The following is a 13,484-nucleotide window of genomic DNA, read 5'->3' on the forward strand; positions in this document are numbered from 1 at the left end:
ACAGCTTTCTCCACCCCGCGGTCACTGCCCGCGCTGGACGAGCCAGAGACGGAGCAGAAACCAGCCTCGCCCTCAAGGAGCTGGCATCCCGAGTGCCGGGGGGAGGATGCTCAGGAACCTGGGGGTGGTGAGAGGCTGATTCCCGGGGTCCCAGAGGAAGCAGACACGGGGCCCCGGGAAGACAGCACCACCTGGCCTTGCCGGGGAGGAGTTGGGAAGACCCTCCAGGCGGGCGTGCGGGCTGCGCAGCTGCAGGTGTGCAGTGGGGAGGCGCACGCAGGCATGCTGCGGGCTTGGCGCGGCGCGGGGCGGCCTGAGCGCCTGCAGGAGGAGATGGCTTGTACGTACCCTTGCTGCCACCCCAGAACCCCACGACCCCAGGGGTTTCCTGACCGGCTGCTTGGGTGACCGCAGGCATAACCACGGCGCCTGGGGGCCCGAGTGGCTGGCGGTGCCAGGTTCCTGCTTTGGGAGGTGTGACGGCGCAGTGTGGTTGGTGGGCAGGGCGGTCCCGGCCCAGCGCTGCCCGGCTCCCTTGCCTCCCAGGCCCCACGGAGCTCCCCGGGGCCTCACGAGGTGCCTGGGGGCCACCAGGTCATCCAGCAGTCAGGGGGCGGACAGACCCGACGTCCTGACGCAGAGGCGACCAGCGTGGGGACAGGAGCCGTGGGGTCCGTGCGGGTGGCTGGGGGCCGAGGCTCCCTCCCCCATCAGGCAGGGACGCGTTCCCGGCGAACCGGCAGCGCCTGCGAAGGTGCAGAGGCCCAGGGTGGGAGGTGCTGGGCCTCAGCCTTCGGGGTGTGGGGGCCCGGTGCCTTGGGGAGGGGGCTCCGCCGGGACGGGGGAGGGGTGGGGGCGGGCAGCAGGGCCCCCGTCTTGTGCCGGCACCTTCCCAGCTCTGGGAGCCAGGGAAGACGGGACGGCGTGTGCTGACTGAGCTACCGTGGGGCTCTCTCCGAGTCCTGTGCTGCGAAAGGGCAGGGCGGCGTGGGCGAGGGTGCTGAGCGGTGGGCGGAGCACGCACTGGGTGCTGGGTGCCCGTGAGAGGCGGGCGTGGCTGACTTGGTCAGTGTGGACGGTGTGCTTGTCCCAGAGGCCGGACCAAGCGCGCTGGCAGCTGCTGGGTGGAAGCTGCTGGCTGCCAACTCCGGGCCAAGCTCAGGACCCTGCCGGGCCAGGGAGGGACCCTGGGGTCTGCGGCCCTCTTGTGGCCAAGGGGGCGGCCTGGGGAGGTCTGAACGTGCCCCAGGCCCTGCCCCGGGGGAGCGCTGCGGGGGGGGCGCGGCTGCGCGCGGGAAGGGGCAGTGGGGACAAGGCGCCTCTGTCCCCGTCGTCGTCCCACAGCCTTGCCCTTGCCGTGCTCAGCGTCAGCTCCGCCGCTGCCCGGCTCCCCTCGCCTGGGCGCCCTCGCTCGCGCTGCCTGCCCCGCGGCGCTGCGTCCCTGCCACCCCGGGCCTCCGGGTCTCCCCTCGCCCCCATCTCCCTGTGCAGCCCCGCCCACGCCGGCGCCCTTATCTGGGTCCAGCCCCCGCGTGATTGCTGGGAGCCCATCCCCATGACAACGGGGCAGATGGCGGCTGCGATTAGCCGCTCTCCCTCCCGCCACAGCTCAATCCGTCTTTGAAATTAAATCAGCTGCGATAACATCGACTGGCCGGGGGAGGGGGGCAGGCAGGAGGCTGCCTGGGCCCCACCCACCCCACCCCAGGCCCGGGCGCAGGGGGAGAGGAAGAGGAGCACGCACAGGCTTCCAGTGCCGCTGCGTGGCCTTGTTCAAGTCTTTAAGCCTCCGAGCCTCAGTTTCCCCATCTGTAAAATGGGGGCAGATAGCCATCCCTGTTTTGGAGGTCCGTGCGCGTCTCTGGGGAGAGTGCGCAGGAGAAGCCCTGGAGGGGGCTCGGTGGCGCTGAGAACATTGCCCACCCCAGAAGCTGGAGACCTGGTGGAAAGCCCTGGCCTGGCCTTGTGGTCACAGGTGGCCACCCAGACTATGCACAGTCGGAGGCTACAGGCCTGCTCTGTGAGCCACGGCGTGCCCCTCCCCAGGGCTCTGCTGCCCTCGCTCGCAAGAGGCGCCAGTGTCACTGAACCCTCAGGCCCGAGGGACAGGCTGGGATGCCATCGGGTCCACCCGACGACGGGGAGACCACAGGATTTGGGTCCCTTCCGACAGTCAGGGGCCCTGGAGGGACATGGGGACCCAGGAGTGGTGGGTGGAAGAGGTAGTGTGAGGGTTAGGGTTAGGAGGGAGATGAGCAGAAGCCCAAGGGAGGCGGAGGGGTGGTTCGGGAAGAACATCTGGGAGGAAGGTTCCAGGCAGCGGCAGGGCCAGTGGAAGGTCCTGAGGCAGGAGTGTGCCCGCCACTGCCGCCGCGTGTGCAGGATGGGGAGGAGGCTAGTAGGGCAGGAGCCGCGTGAGTGTCTGGGAAGCCAGGGAGGCCACGGGGCCTCGCAGGCCACCCTGAGGATCTGGCTTTTGCTTTGCGTGTCTCACAAAACTCTCAGGTTTTCACAAGATCCTTCTGGCTGCTGGGATGAGAACAGGAGGAAGGAAGGGAAGGGAGGAGCCGGGGGACAGGGGGGTGCCCTGCGAGGAGGCTGGCGCCCTGTCCGGGTGAGCTACGTTCTGAAGGTGGGGCCGCGCCACTCATTAGCCCACGTGGCGCAGGGTCCACGCAGGGGCCTGGCCGGCACAGGGGCCTCCTGCTCGGTAAGAGGGGCTGAGCTGGACCTGAGCAGCCACCCCCAAACCAGGGTGCTCGCTCTGGATTGTGGGGGCTCTGGGGCTCTACTAGGGGGGCTTGGCTTCCTCACGGCCACAGCCCCTCCCTCACACACAGCAAGGCCCGGTAGGGACTCCCGGGAAGTTCTTTGGCCAGAGGGTCCTGCCCCGGGCAGCTTGGGGAGGCCTCCCCCGGGAGCTGACATGGAGCGGGGCCGCCGAGGATGAATGTAACAGGCCAGAAGGAGACGGGAAGGGCAGCCCAGGCAGGGGGAACAGCATGCCCAGGAAATGGATGCTAAGAGGCCAGTAGGGGCCGTGCCGGTGGGGCGGGGAAGACGTGTGGCCGGAAAGGCAGCAGGGGCCCCGGACGCCGGAAGGGGAGCAGGCCTTGTGGGGTGTGCGCCCCTAGCTGTCTGGGCTTCAGTGTCTCTGTCTGTCCAATGGGGCTGAGGGCTGAGACAAGGATGCAGAGGGATGCCAAGGACCTGTTGCCTACTCAGCGACTGCCATGCTCAGCCAACACGGGGGACTAGAGAGGGGAACCCCACGATCGGCCTGTGCCAGGGAGGGAAGACACTGCCTTCAGGCGCGAGGCTCGGAGGAGGGGCGGGGGCCGAAGCTGAGCCCGGTGCCGGGCCCCTTGGGGTGTCCAGGACACCCGGGCCTTGCAAGCACCCAGAGCTCTGCTGTGCGCCAGCCCCAGGACGGCGGCCGCCCGGGCTGCCGGGCCGTGATTGGATTTGCCCAGCAGCTGTCGGGGCTAAGCAGGCCCACTTGACGCAGCCGCGCTCGGCCAGTAATTGGTGAAATTAGCAGGTCGGCAGGGGCAGAGGTCAGGTGGTTAATGCTGTCCTGGGGGCTTTGATGAAGTTAGTCCCACGGCAGGACCGGGAGCTGGGGTTCCACCTTCTGTGCGCACGGGGCTCTCCTGCTCCTCGGGTAACGTGGTTAAGGGACCTCCAGCTGCTGGCCTGTCCCGGGGGCGCCAGGAGGCCGGACCCGGGAGGCCTGCACCTGGAGGTGCAGCAGGTCGCCCGCTGTGTTCCCCTGGCCAGGGCGCGGGCAGCAGCCGAGGGGCCGTGCAGCGCCTCGAGGTCTCGGGGGGATGCCCCCTGGATTCCTAGGGAGGCTCCCCTTGAAGAACAGCACCCAGGCCCGCCTCTAGGTTTTCAGCCCCCACCGTGGCCGCTCCTCGTCCAGCTCTGTGTCCAGAATGGGGGCGAGCTCCTCCCGGTGTCTGCGACCAGGCCACACCCTCTCTGCTAGGTTCACGGCCTCGCAGTGTCTTCTCCCATCCCGAGCTCCAGGGGTTTGTCCTCTGAGCTTGCCCCCGGGTTCCTGCTGTTCCCTGAGACAGCGTGCTCCTGCCTTCTCTCACGTCACGTCATTTGTTAGGCACCTGCTGCGTGGCAGGCCCTGGGCCACGCTGAGACGCACAGGTGAACGAAGTCAGAGCAAATGCCAGCCCAGGCAGCATTCCCTGCACCTTTCCTGACCAGGCCCGCACGCCCCTCTTCCTGGGAACCAGGGACCCTATCGCTAGTCAGCCTGGAACCCCAAAACCTGGAATCACCCCCTTCTCTAGCTCCACTCCAGCCCCCAAGGAACAGGGGCTGGCCAGCATGCGTGCTTCACACACACCCCCCACACTCAAAAACATCCTCTCCTCCAACAGCTCTGTGCCCTGCCCCTTGCTGCCGGGCACTGCTCTGGACGCTGGGGCCACAGCAAGGCTCGAGGGGGGCGCAGGCCCCGCCTCCCCGGGGGCACGGCTGTGCAAAGGCCCGGAGGCCAAGGGGCACTTGGTGCCGGGGGCACGGAGGGGAGGCCGGTGTGGCCGGGCTCTGCGGGGAGGGTCGGGGAGGGCGGGCAGCGGCCAGGCCCCCAGGGCCTCCTGGTGAGGACGAGGCCCAGGCCTATCTGTGCTCAGAGCCGGGGACGGGGGCGGGGGGCGCAGAGCCGCGGGCAGGCGGGAGGGCCAGGGGCCCGTCCTGGAGCGCGTGAGCCTGACGCAGGCGCGGACGCAGCGGGCTCAGAATCGCAGAGCCGCCCGCGCCCTGGTGAAGGCAGCGGCGCCGGAGCTGGGCTGGCGCCCGGGCCTCGCGGGTGGGCCCCGGCTCTCCGCCGCCCCCCCAAGCGGGCGACCGTCTGCGCGCACTCACTCGGCACGTTTATTAGGAACCCCCCGGGCGGCGGGCGTGGGCGCGGGCGGCGCCTACATGCTGTCGCCCCGTGTGAGCTGCTCCTTGCCGTCGATGGTCACCGACCTGAGCTGCCCGTCCTCCTCCACCTCCACGCGCTCCCGCCCGTTCTCCACGACGCGCTTGGTGGTGACCTGGTGTCCGTTGACCACCTCGGTGGACGACGTCACCGCCTTGAAGCCCGAGCTGCCCGCGCCGGCGCCGGCAAAGGCCGCGGACGAGAAGGCGGCGCGGGTGGCGCCGCGGCGCAGGGTGTCGAGGGCCGAGAAGGCCTCCACGAAGGCCGGGAACTCGCCGAAGCCGGCCGCGAAGGCCCCGCGCAGCCCGGGGCCCCAACCTGCGCGCTCGCTGCCCAACGGGGTGTCCCAGGAGTCAAAGGAGAAGGGGTCGAGGCCCCCGAAGAACTCGCGGAAGATGTCCTCGGGGTTGCGGAAGGTGTAGCCGCTGTGGAAGGGGCTGCTGCAGGGGCCGCCGGCCCGCCAGCTGCCGCAGCCCGCGCGGTCGTACAGCGAGCGCTTCTTGGAGTCGGACAGGACCTCGTAGGCCTCGGACACCTGCTTGAACCTCTTCTCGGCCTCCTCCTTGTTGTCGGGGTTCTTGTCGGGGTGCCAGCGCAGGGCCAGCCTGCGGTAGGCCTTCTTGATGTCCTCCGGGGAGGCGCCGGCCTGCACGCCCAGCACTTGGTAGTAGTTAGCCATGCCGAGGGCCGGGCCGCGGCGGCGGGGAGGAGACACGGGCCCGGGGCCCCGGGGAGCCGGGCGGGCGGCGGCGGCGGCGGCGGAGCGGGTCCCTCGCCTGGGCGGGGCTGGCTGGAGTCTGCTGGCTCCGGGGCGGCTGCGCCGGGTGGGTTACCCTTTCATAGTCCCAGCACAGGCACAGGCGGGCGCCCCCGCTAGAGGGGAGGGGGAGGGGGGACACCGCCGCTGGGGCCCGGCCACCAGGCCCCCGCAGAGCTGGCTGGCCCTTTGTGACATCAGCCCTGGGCGGGGCAGCTCCCAGCCCTGGACCCCGGGCCTGGCACACCGGCCCCCGTGGCAGGAGGCCACGCCCCGGGGGTCCAGACACGGAGCTCCGCCGCTGGGGCTGCCCGCGGAGCCCCGGGGCAGAGGCAGGACCGGCCCCCGAGCTGGGTGAGGTGGGCCACGGGGCTCAGCGCCAGGGGTCGGGGGGCAGTGAGGGCTCCTGGGGTGTGTCCACTGAGCCCTACAGCCGGGTGGTTGGGTGCAGTGAGCGGCTCGAGGTGGGGGATCCGGCGGGGTGGGGTCGGGGCCAGAGTTCACTCTGCTGGTGCCCGTGAGCCCGCCAGATCCTCCGAGATGAGCCCCAACAAAGGCAGGGCTCCTCGTCAGCGTCTAGGACGGTGCTTGGCAATCCGTGCACGTTTGCTGAGTGAATGAGGCTCAGAGACATGCAGCATCGGACTCAAGGTCACACAGCACGCCAGTGAGAGAGGGAGGTGCAAACCCAGGGCCGTCTGGGGCTGAGGAGGACAGCACATTGCAAGAGGCCTCGCCCAGTCCCGGAGAGAAAGTAGGGATTGGTAGCGAGCATAGCGGTGGCCCCCAGAAGACAGGTGCCTGCCCAGACCACAGAACCCGTGAGTGTGCTCTTACTGGGGAAGGGGCCTCTACTGATGCCGCTCAAGTAGGGATCTCAAGATGAGATCACCCTGGATTACCTGGGTGGGTCCTAAATCCAATGACAAGAGTCCTTAGAAGAGACAGATATGCATGGGGGCGGGGGTTGGGGGAGGGCCTGAAGAGGGGGGCAGAGGCTGGAGGGTGGAGGGACGCAGTGCAGGGGACGAGGCTGCGGGAGCAGGGCCTCTGGAGGGAGTGCGGCCCTGACGGCACCTTGACTGCGGGCCCCTGGCCTCCGGCACTGTGCGAGGATGGGTTTCTGAGGCGCAGTTTGTGGCAGTTTGCTGTGGCAGCCCTCGAAAACTAGCAAGGTGCGCGAGGTGAGCAGCTGTGCCCCGGTGCTCACGTGTCTTTACTTCTTGCTCTGGTGTCAGAGCGTATTTAGAAACAGCAGTTAACAAGCCTGATTAACACCTGTCCCTCCTCATCACCCCCAGGTGCGATGGAGAACACACCGCCCAGAGAGGCGCTTAGCGGCTCGGCCCACCGACTCGTAACCGAGGTAGCCTCCTCTCACGTCTCCCCTCCCGTCCTCTTCCTCCTCTTCCTAGACGTCGTCCCTTTCTGTTACTCTCCCGCTTTTTCTCTTCCGTCAGTGCTGGGCTCCAGGCACCGAGCAGGGGACAGCGTGTTCTGACCAACCGCAAATACGGGGAGGCACGAAAGCAGACTGGAGACGCGCTGCAGACCCACCCTAGAGTGACAAAGGCTGTCACCCATGCACCCCTCGCCAAGAGCACGACTGCCCTCCGTCCCCGTCCATCCACCCGCACGCGCTGACACACCTCACACGCCACTTGGTAGAGGAGACAAACAGCAGAACAGCTCCGCGGGGCGCGGCTGCAGGTGGAGATAGTTGTGTGTTTGTAACTATGTTATAGCTCGAACCTGTTCTCCGCAGGCCTGTGCATGGGCGCTGAGGAAAGGTCGCTGCGCACACCGTTCTCCCTCGGCGGGAGTGGTGCTCTGGTTGCCTGCAGCGACCGAGGGGACGGCGACAAGGTGAGGCGTGCGTGGTGACGATGAGGCGTGGGTACAACAGCAGAGGTGGTGGGGCGGCACGGCGGGTGGAGCAGCGGTGACGGCGGGACGGTAACCGGGCTGGTGCTGGTGGCGGCGGTGGTTACGGCTACAAGGGAGGCGATGTAACTGAGGGACCAGAGGGCAGAGAGGTGCTGTGAGCAGCGGTGGCAGAGGTGACCGGAAGGGATGGAAACAGCTGCTCGCGGAGCTCTTGGTGTGCTTGGTGGTGGTGGCGGTGGTCGAACCTCAGAGGCTTAGGACGTGTACCTAGTTCTCGCCCGCGTGTCAGCACCCCAGGGGCGGCTTCTGGGGCTTCAAGTCACGTGTCCTCCTCCTGGACCCCAGGTGAGGGAGCAGCTCCACTCTCATGGCGGCCGGGCTGCCCGCTAGGGGCTTGGGATGCCTCTTCAGACTTCTCTTGGGATGTAATGAATGTCACTCTGGCTCGCGTCCCATGGCTAAGGCCATTGTCAATGCAAAGGGAAGGGCACTCCTTCAGGAAGGTTCCGCACGTCCCAGACAACACCCAGAGAGGCACAGTCCTCTTAGAGGGAAGAGAGAAGGAGCCGCTGTGGCACACTGCGGGTGGTGGCGGTGGTGACGGTTGGTGGGTGGGTGCGGGTGCGGGTGGGGGTGACCCAGGGCGGGAGGGACGCTGTGATGGGGCGCCGGTGCGGAGGTGATGGCGGCTACGGCAGACGTGGCGTTCTCCACGGTGTGCTGCCAGCTCAGAAGTGCCACCCCCTGTCCTGTGGTCTCCTCCACCCTGCGACTCCCTTACCCACGTGGCTCCGGCTTAGAGCGTGCAGACGCGTGAGATTTGGAAAGTGGAAAAGAGGCAGTTGCACGCAGATGATAACCCAGAGGTTTGCAGCAGCTTCTAGGCGACCCTCTGAGAACCCCTGCTTCCGGGCTACAGGCTGAAGTATTCAGGGGGGGCTCCCCAGAATATGAGATTCTCGCAGCTTCCAGGCAAGCTCTTGAGATCCACCACTTGGAGCTGCAGACGGAGACCATCGGGGACGACTTGTTTCCCTGATCTTTACACCCCCAGGTCCTCCACGGATCGTGGAAACTTGTGTTAAACGTCCTCATACCTGTTACACAGTCAATAATTGTGTACACGGTGACAGTGGCTCAGGTGAAGGTGGTGGTAGGGGTGGAAGTGGGCGTGGTGACGACAGAGACAAAGGTGCCGGTGATGTCAGCGTGGTGCTGGAGGGTATGGTGCTGGTGAAAGAAGAGGTGACGGCAGCCGTGATGAGGAAGGTGGCTGCCGTGGAAACGGGGCGATGCGGGTGTCGGTGGTGGTCATGATGTAGTACTGGTGGTCGTGGTAACTGGGACTCTGTTGAGGTTCCGATGGTAGTGGTGAGGGAAGGGGTGGGTGTGTTGGTGGTCATGGCAGTAGACGCTGGCTGCCGTGGAGACGGCGGTGTGATGGCGCCGGCAGTGGAAGGATGGAGTGGGGAGCCGAGACGGTGATGCCGGCGGTGGGGGGGGGGGGGCGGGGTGGCGGCGGTGCTGGTGGGAGCAGTGGTGTGATGACGGTGACGCTGGTTGACGTGGGGACCGTCGTGCTGGTGGGGATGGTGGGGAGGAGGGTAGCTGGGGGGAGGAGGGTGGAGGCAGCGGTGCTGTGCTGATGGTGACGATGGGGTGATGCGAGGCTGGTGACGAGCCCGAGGCCCCGTAACGTGATCAGGACAGTGTGCGGGCGGTTCCACAAGCAAAGACGCGGCATCCGGGGTGATGAGGTGCCCAGTCATCCCACGGAGGCCTCCCCCCGGCGCCCGCTGCCTCTCCCCGCCCCGCCCGAGGCGCGCGCGGGCCTCTCGCGGAGGAACTTCCTCTGGCCGCTGATGCTTCCAGAGCCCTCAGCAGCTTCCCTGCCCAGCGCGGCCCCCAGGTCCTATGCTCAGCCCGAGGCCCCCCGCCCCCGGTGGGCGGCAGGAGGCGGCCGGGGTGGAGGCAGGCTGGAGGGCCGCCGGGAGCACAGAAGGCAGCCCACGCGGCGGGACTCACGGGGAAGGGCCCCCCCAGCTCCTCACCGCCACGGGGCCCGCAGGGCCCCTTACCGAGGGGCAGCGTGAGTGCCCTGGAGAGGAAGGCGTGGAACTTGGGGGCAGCATGCAGAGGTCTTCCCCTTGTGCAAAGGGCTTCGACCCGTGTCCTCTGAGGTCCTACCCCTGAGCGTGTCCGCGGAGACCCGTGGGATCGGCAGGGCCGCCCGGAGGCCCAGGGCTGAGCTGACGTGGTGCGCTCAGGCCCCTCCGCTCTTCACTCCCGCTGGCTGTCCGTCACTTTCCCTCTCTGAGCCTCTCTGCCCTCATTTGTCGGGGGGGTTGGGGGGTGGTGAAGCTCCTCCCTCCTGGGGCTCCCTCCTCTCCGGGGAGCCAGCCTAGCCTGCCTGGTCTCGGGCCCACCCTGGGCCATAGCCTAGGAAGAGAGAGAGGACCTCGGGTGAGCAGGCGAGGGCAGGCAGAGCCTGACCCGGTGCACAAGGAGGCCCAGAGAGGGCAGGGCACACCCAAGGTCGCACAGCGGACCCAGGAGCCCTCCCCAAGGCAAGCTGATGGAGGCCGGTTAGGCAGCCGCTTGGTATTCTGAGCAGCCAGAGGCCCCTCTCTGTCTCTGTAATTAATGGAGTGGCTTTTTAAAAGGATTCTAATCACCCCCGATCCTATCTGCTTATCACTAGCGTTCCTAATTAGATGATCCTGGCAGTCACTTGGCTAATTCCCCCCAGCCCCGTGCAGCCCTGCCTGGCCTGGGGCAGCCCACCCCGCCCCCCGAGCCACCCCGGCCCAGCCAGATGGGCAGTTCAGACCTCGTCTCCCCTCAGGGCCCCTGGTGCTCTAACTGCATTACCTTCAGGATGGATGGGTGACAGCGATGGATGGCCTGGATGGACAGTGACAGGTGAGTGGAGGGACTGAGTGACGGACAGCTGCAAGGGCGGGTGGTTGGACGAACACCCTGGGAGGTTGAGAGCTTGGCCTGTCAGCTCAGACAGCGCGGCCATTTACTAGCTGTGTGTTCTTAGGGAAGTAACGTAACCTCTCTGTGCCTGGGTCTCCTCATCTCATCTGTAAAACGGGGGTAATCATAGTATCTTCCTCGTCGGGTTGCTGTGAGGACAGCTTAGAACGGAGGAAGAGCTTGCGAGGGTAAACTAACGATGGCAGCGTAGACACCGGGGGGATGGAAGGACAGATGGACAGGTGAGTAACGGGAGGACTGGTAGATGGACAGTCCAAGGGAGAATGGGCAGAGAGTAGAGGGACATACACGCTGGTGGGCTGATGGGAGCTGGGCAGGTGGTGGTGTCGCCAGACAGGCCAGGGGAGTGGGGGGGGGGGGGCAGCCTGTCTTCTGCAAACGCGACAGGGTGATCTCAGCCCAGGTCCCACGCAGGCGGGGCTCACCCTGCCTTCCCTCCCCAGCACCTCAAGGAGGGCTTCCGGCTCGAGGCTCCCAGCCAGTGACGGAGGCCCACTGGGGCCCCTGCATCCTTACCCTCAATCCCCACCCAGGGGACGTCCCCTGGGGTGGGCCCTGTGGTCTCTGGAGGCTCAGGTCTCGCCTCAAACAGGCATTTACTACCTGAGAGAAGGCATCGTTTGTGGGACCCCCCCCCCGAAGTTGCGAAGTGTTGCAACAGCCCTCCCCTCCCCACCCACCATGCCACAGACCCCAGCCCAGCGCTGCCTGGGGCAGCCCTGAAGGGCTCTGATCCCAGTTTCAACAGCTGGTCCTAAACATCCCGGAGAATTCTACCCCCAGAGGCTCCCCCAAAACCCACAGACCTCTGCGGCTTCTGAGCTGTGAAGCTTCCTACATATTTCTGGAAACTATAGAAAAAAAGAAGCCTGAAGTATCTTTCAGAGTTAAGGCCTCCATACATATGCACACATTGATACCATCATCCAGCCACCCACCCATCCACCCATCCACCCACCCACCCATCCACCCACCCACCCACCCACCCACCCACCCATCCACCCACCCACCCATCCATCCATCCATCCATCCATCCATCCATCCACCCATCCATCCGGACATCCATCTATCCACTCATGTACCTATCCACCCATCCACCCATCCACCCATCCATCCATCCACCCACCCACCCACCCATCCATCCACCCACCCACCCACCCATCCACCCATCCATCCATCCACCCATCCATCCGGACATCCACCCATCCACTCATGTACCTATCCATCCACCCACCCATCCACCCATCCACCCACCCACCCATCCACCCACCCACCCACCCATCCATCCATCCATCCATCCATCCACCCACCCATCCATCCGGACATCCATCTATCCACTCATGTACCTATCCACCCATCCACCCATCCATCTATCCATCCATCCACCCACCCACCCATCCATCCATCCACCCACCCACCCATCCATCCATCCACCCACCCACCCATCCACCCACCCATCCACCCATCCACCCATCCACCGATCCACCCACCCACCCACCCACCCATCCACCCATCCACCCACCCACCCATCCACCCACCCACCCATCCACCCATCCACCCACCCACCCACCCATCCATCCACCCACCCATCCACCCACCCACCCACCCACCCACGCATCCATCCATCCATCCATCCATCCATCCATCCATCCATCCACCCACCCACCCACCCACCCACCCACCCACCCGCCCACCCCACATATTTCGTGAGGTCCTGTCACACCTGTGCTGTGCGGCAGGCCCTCCTCTAGGTGCTATAGGTGCACGTGCCAGTGAACACACTAGACGGAGCCTTGTCCTCATGGAGCTGACTCCAGTGGGGAAGATCCAAGAAACGGATAACAAGTGAAGATTTCGTATAATGTCAGGTAGTGAGAGGTGCCGTGGAGCAAAGCAAAGCAGAAAGAGCACTTGGAGGACGGGCTTCCCTTCCAGACGGGGCAGTCAGCCGGGCACCCACCCTCTACACACACTCAGGTCCCGGCCCCAGGCGGCCGTGCACGCCTGTACACACACACTTGTATGCATGTGTACACAGGCACACACAGCCCCCCATGAGGCCTGCAGTGGCTTGAGATCAGGGCATGGGGTCCCCAAAGGTGCTGAATTCAGGTGAGTCTCCTCCCTTCCCTACCCCCACACACAGGGAGCCTGCACCCCAGGCTGTCGGGGAGAGAGCGAGACACACAGCAGGCTTTGGAGGGAGAGGTGACCGATGCCCGTCTGGGGCATCTGGGGAGGCTGGGCGGAGGGGCAGCCCCTGGGCAGGGCCTGAAGGGTGTCGGTCCAGCGGGGTCTGGGGAGCATGGGGGGCGGGGGCGGGGGCGGGAGGGCGGGGGCGGCATTGGCCTTCGCTCTCATGCTCACACACATGAAGGGGTTTAGACCCTGGACCTCTTTCCAAATGATGCAAATCCCCCAGTCATAGAAAAAGTAACGTTTCCAGGTGGGAAGCTGTTCACTGTGTGATTGTAAACATGTCTGCATCTTCAGCCTGCCCCGTCCTGGGTGCACTAGGAATTCATCTTTTTCTAAACCACTGGTTCCAACAGGGACCATGCTCCCCCCCCCAGGGACATGTGGCAATGACTGGAGGCATTTTTAATTGTCATGATTGGGGGGAGGGTGCTAGTGGCATCTTTGGGGCACGGCCAGGGATGCTGCCAAAATCCTGCAGCGCCCACAACGGCCCCGACGCCACCGGGATGAGGCTGAGAACCCTGGCCTGCACCCCAGAATCATCGTTTGAGGAGCAGTTACACCGCATTTGTACTTGTCATGTGCCAAAGGCATTCATTTCTCTCCTGTGAGCGTTTAAGATGTATGGGTGACCTGTTTGGCTGTTTATTTCCTAATAAATTAGTAAAGGTGGAAGCTCGGAACATGCAGGTG

General features: G+C 65.7%; 1 protein-coding gene across 1 annotated transcript; it reads right to left on the minus strand.

Moving 5' to 3' along the window:
* Nucleotides 1-3,673: 3,673 nt before the first annotated feature.
* DNAJB8 (DnaJ heat shock protein family (Hsp40) member B8) lies at nucleotides 3,674-5,624 on the minus strand. Its single transcript, XM_057706301.1, has 3 exons — nucleotides 4,945-5,624; nucleotides 4,374-4,569; nucleotides 3,674-3,772 (listed from the first exon to the last, which is right to left on the minus strand). Exons 1-3 carry the CDS (start codon nucleotides 5,622-5,624, stop codon nucleotides 3,674-3,676), a joined length of 975 nt encoding a protein of 324 aa, XP_057562284.1.
* Nucleotides 5,625-13,484: the final 7,860 nt, after the last annotated feature.

This window comes from Hippopotamus amphibius, chromosome 13, assembly GCF_030028045.1.
Source record: "Hippopotamus amphibius kiboko isolate mHipAmp2 chromosome 13, mHipAmp2.hap2, whole genome shotgun sequence".
In the NCBI taxonomy this organism is placed as follows: domain Eukaryota; kingdom Metazoa; phylum Chordata; class Mammalia; order Artiodactyla; family Hippopotamidae; genus Hippopotamus; species Hippopotamus amphibius.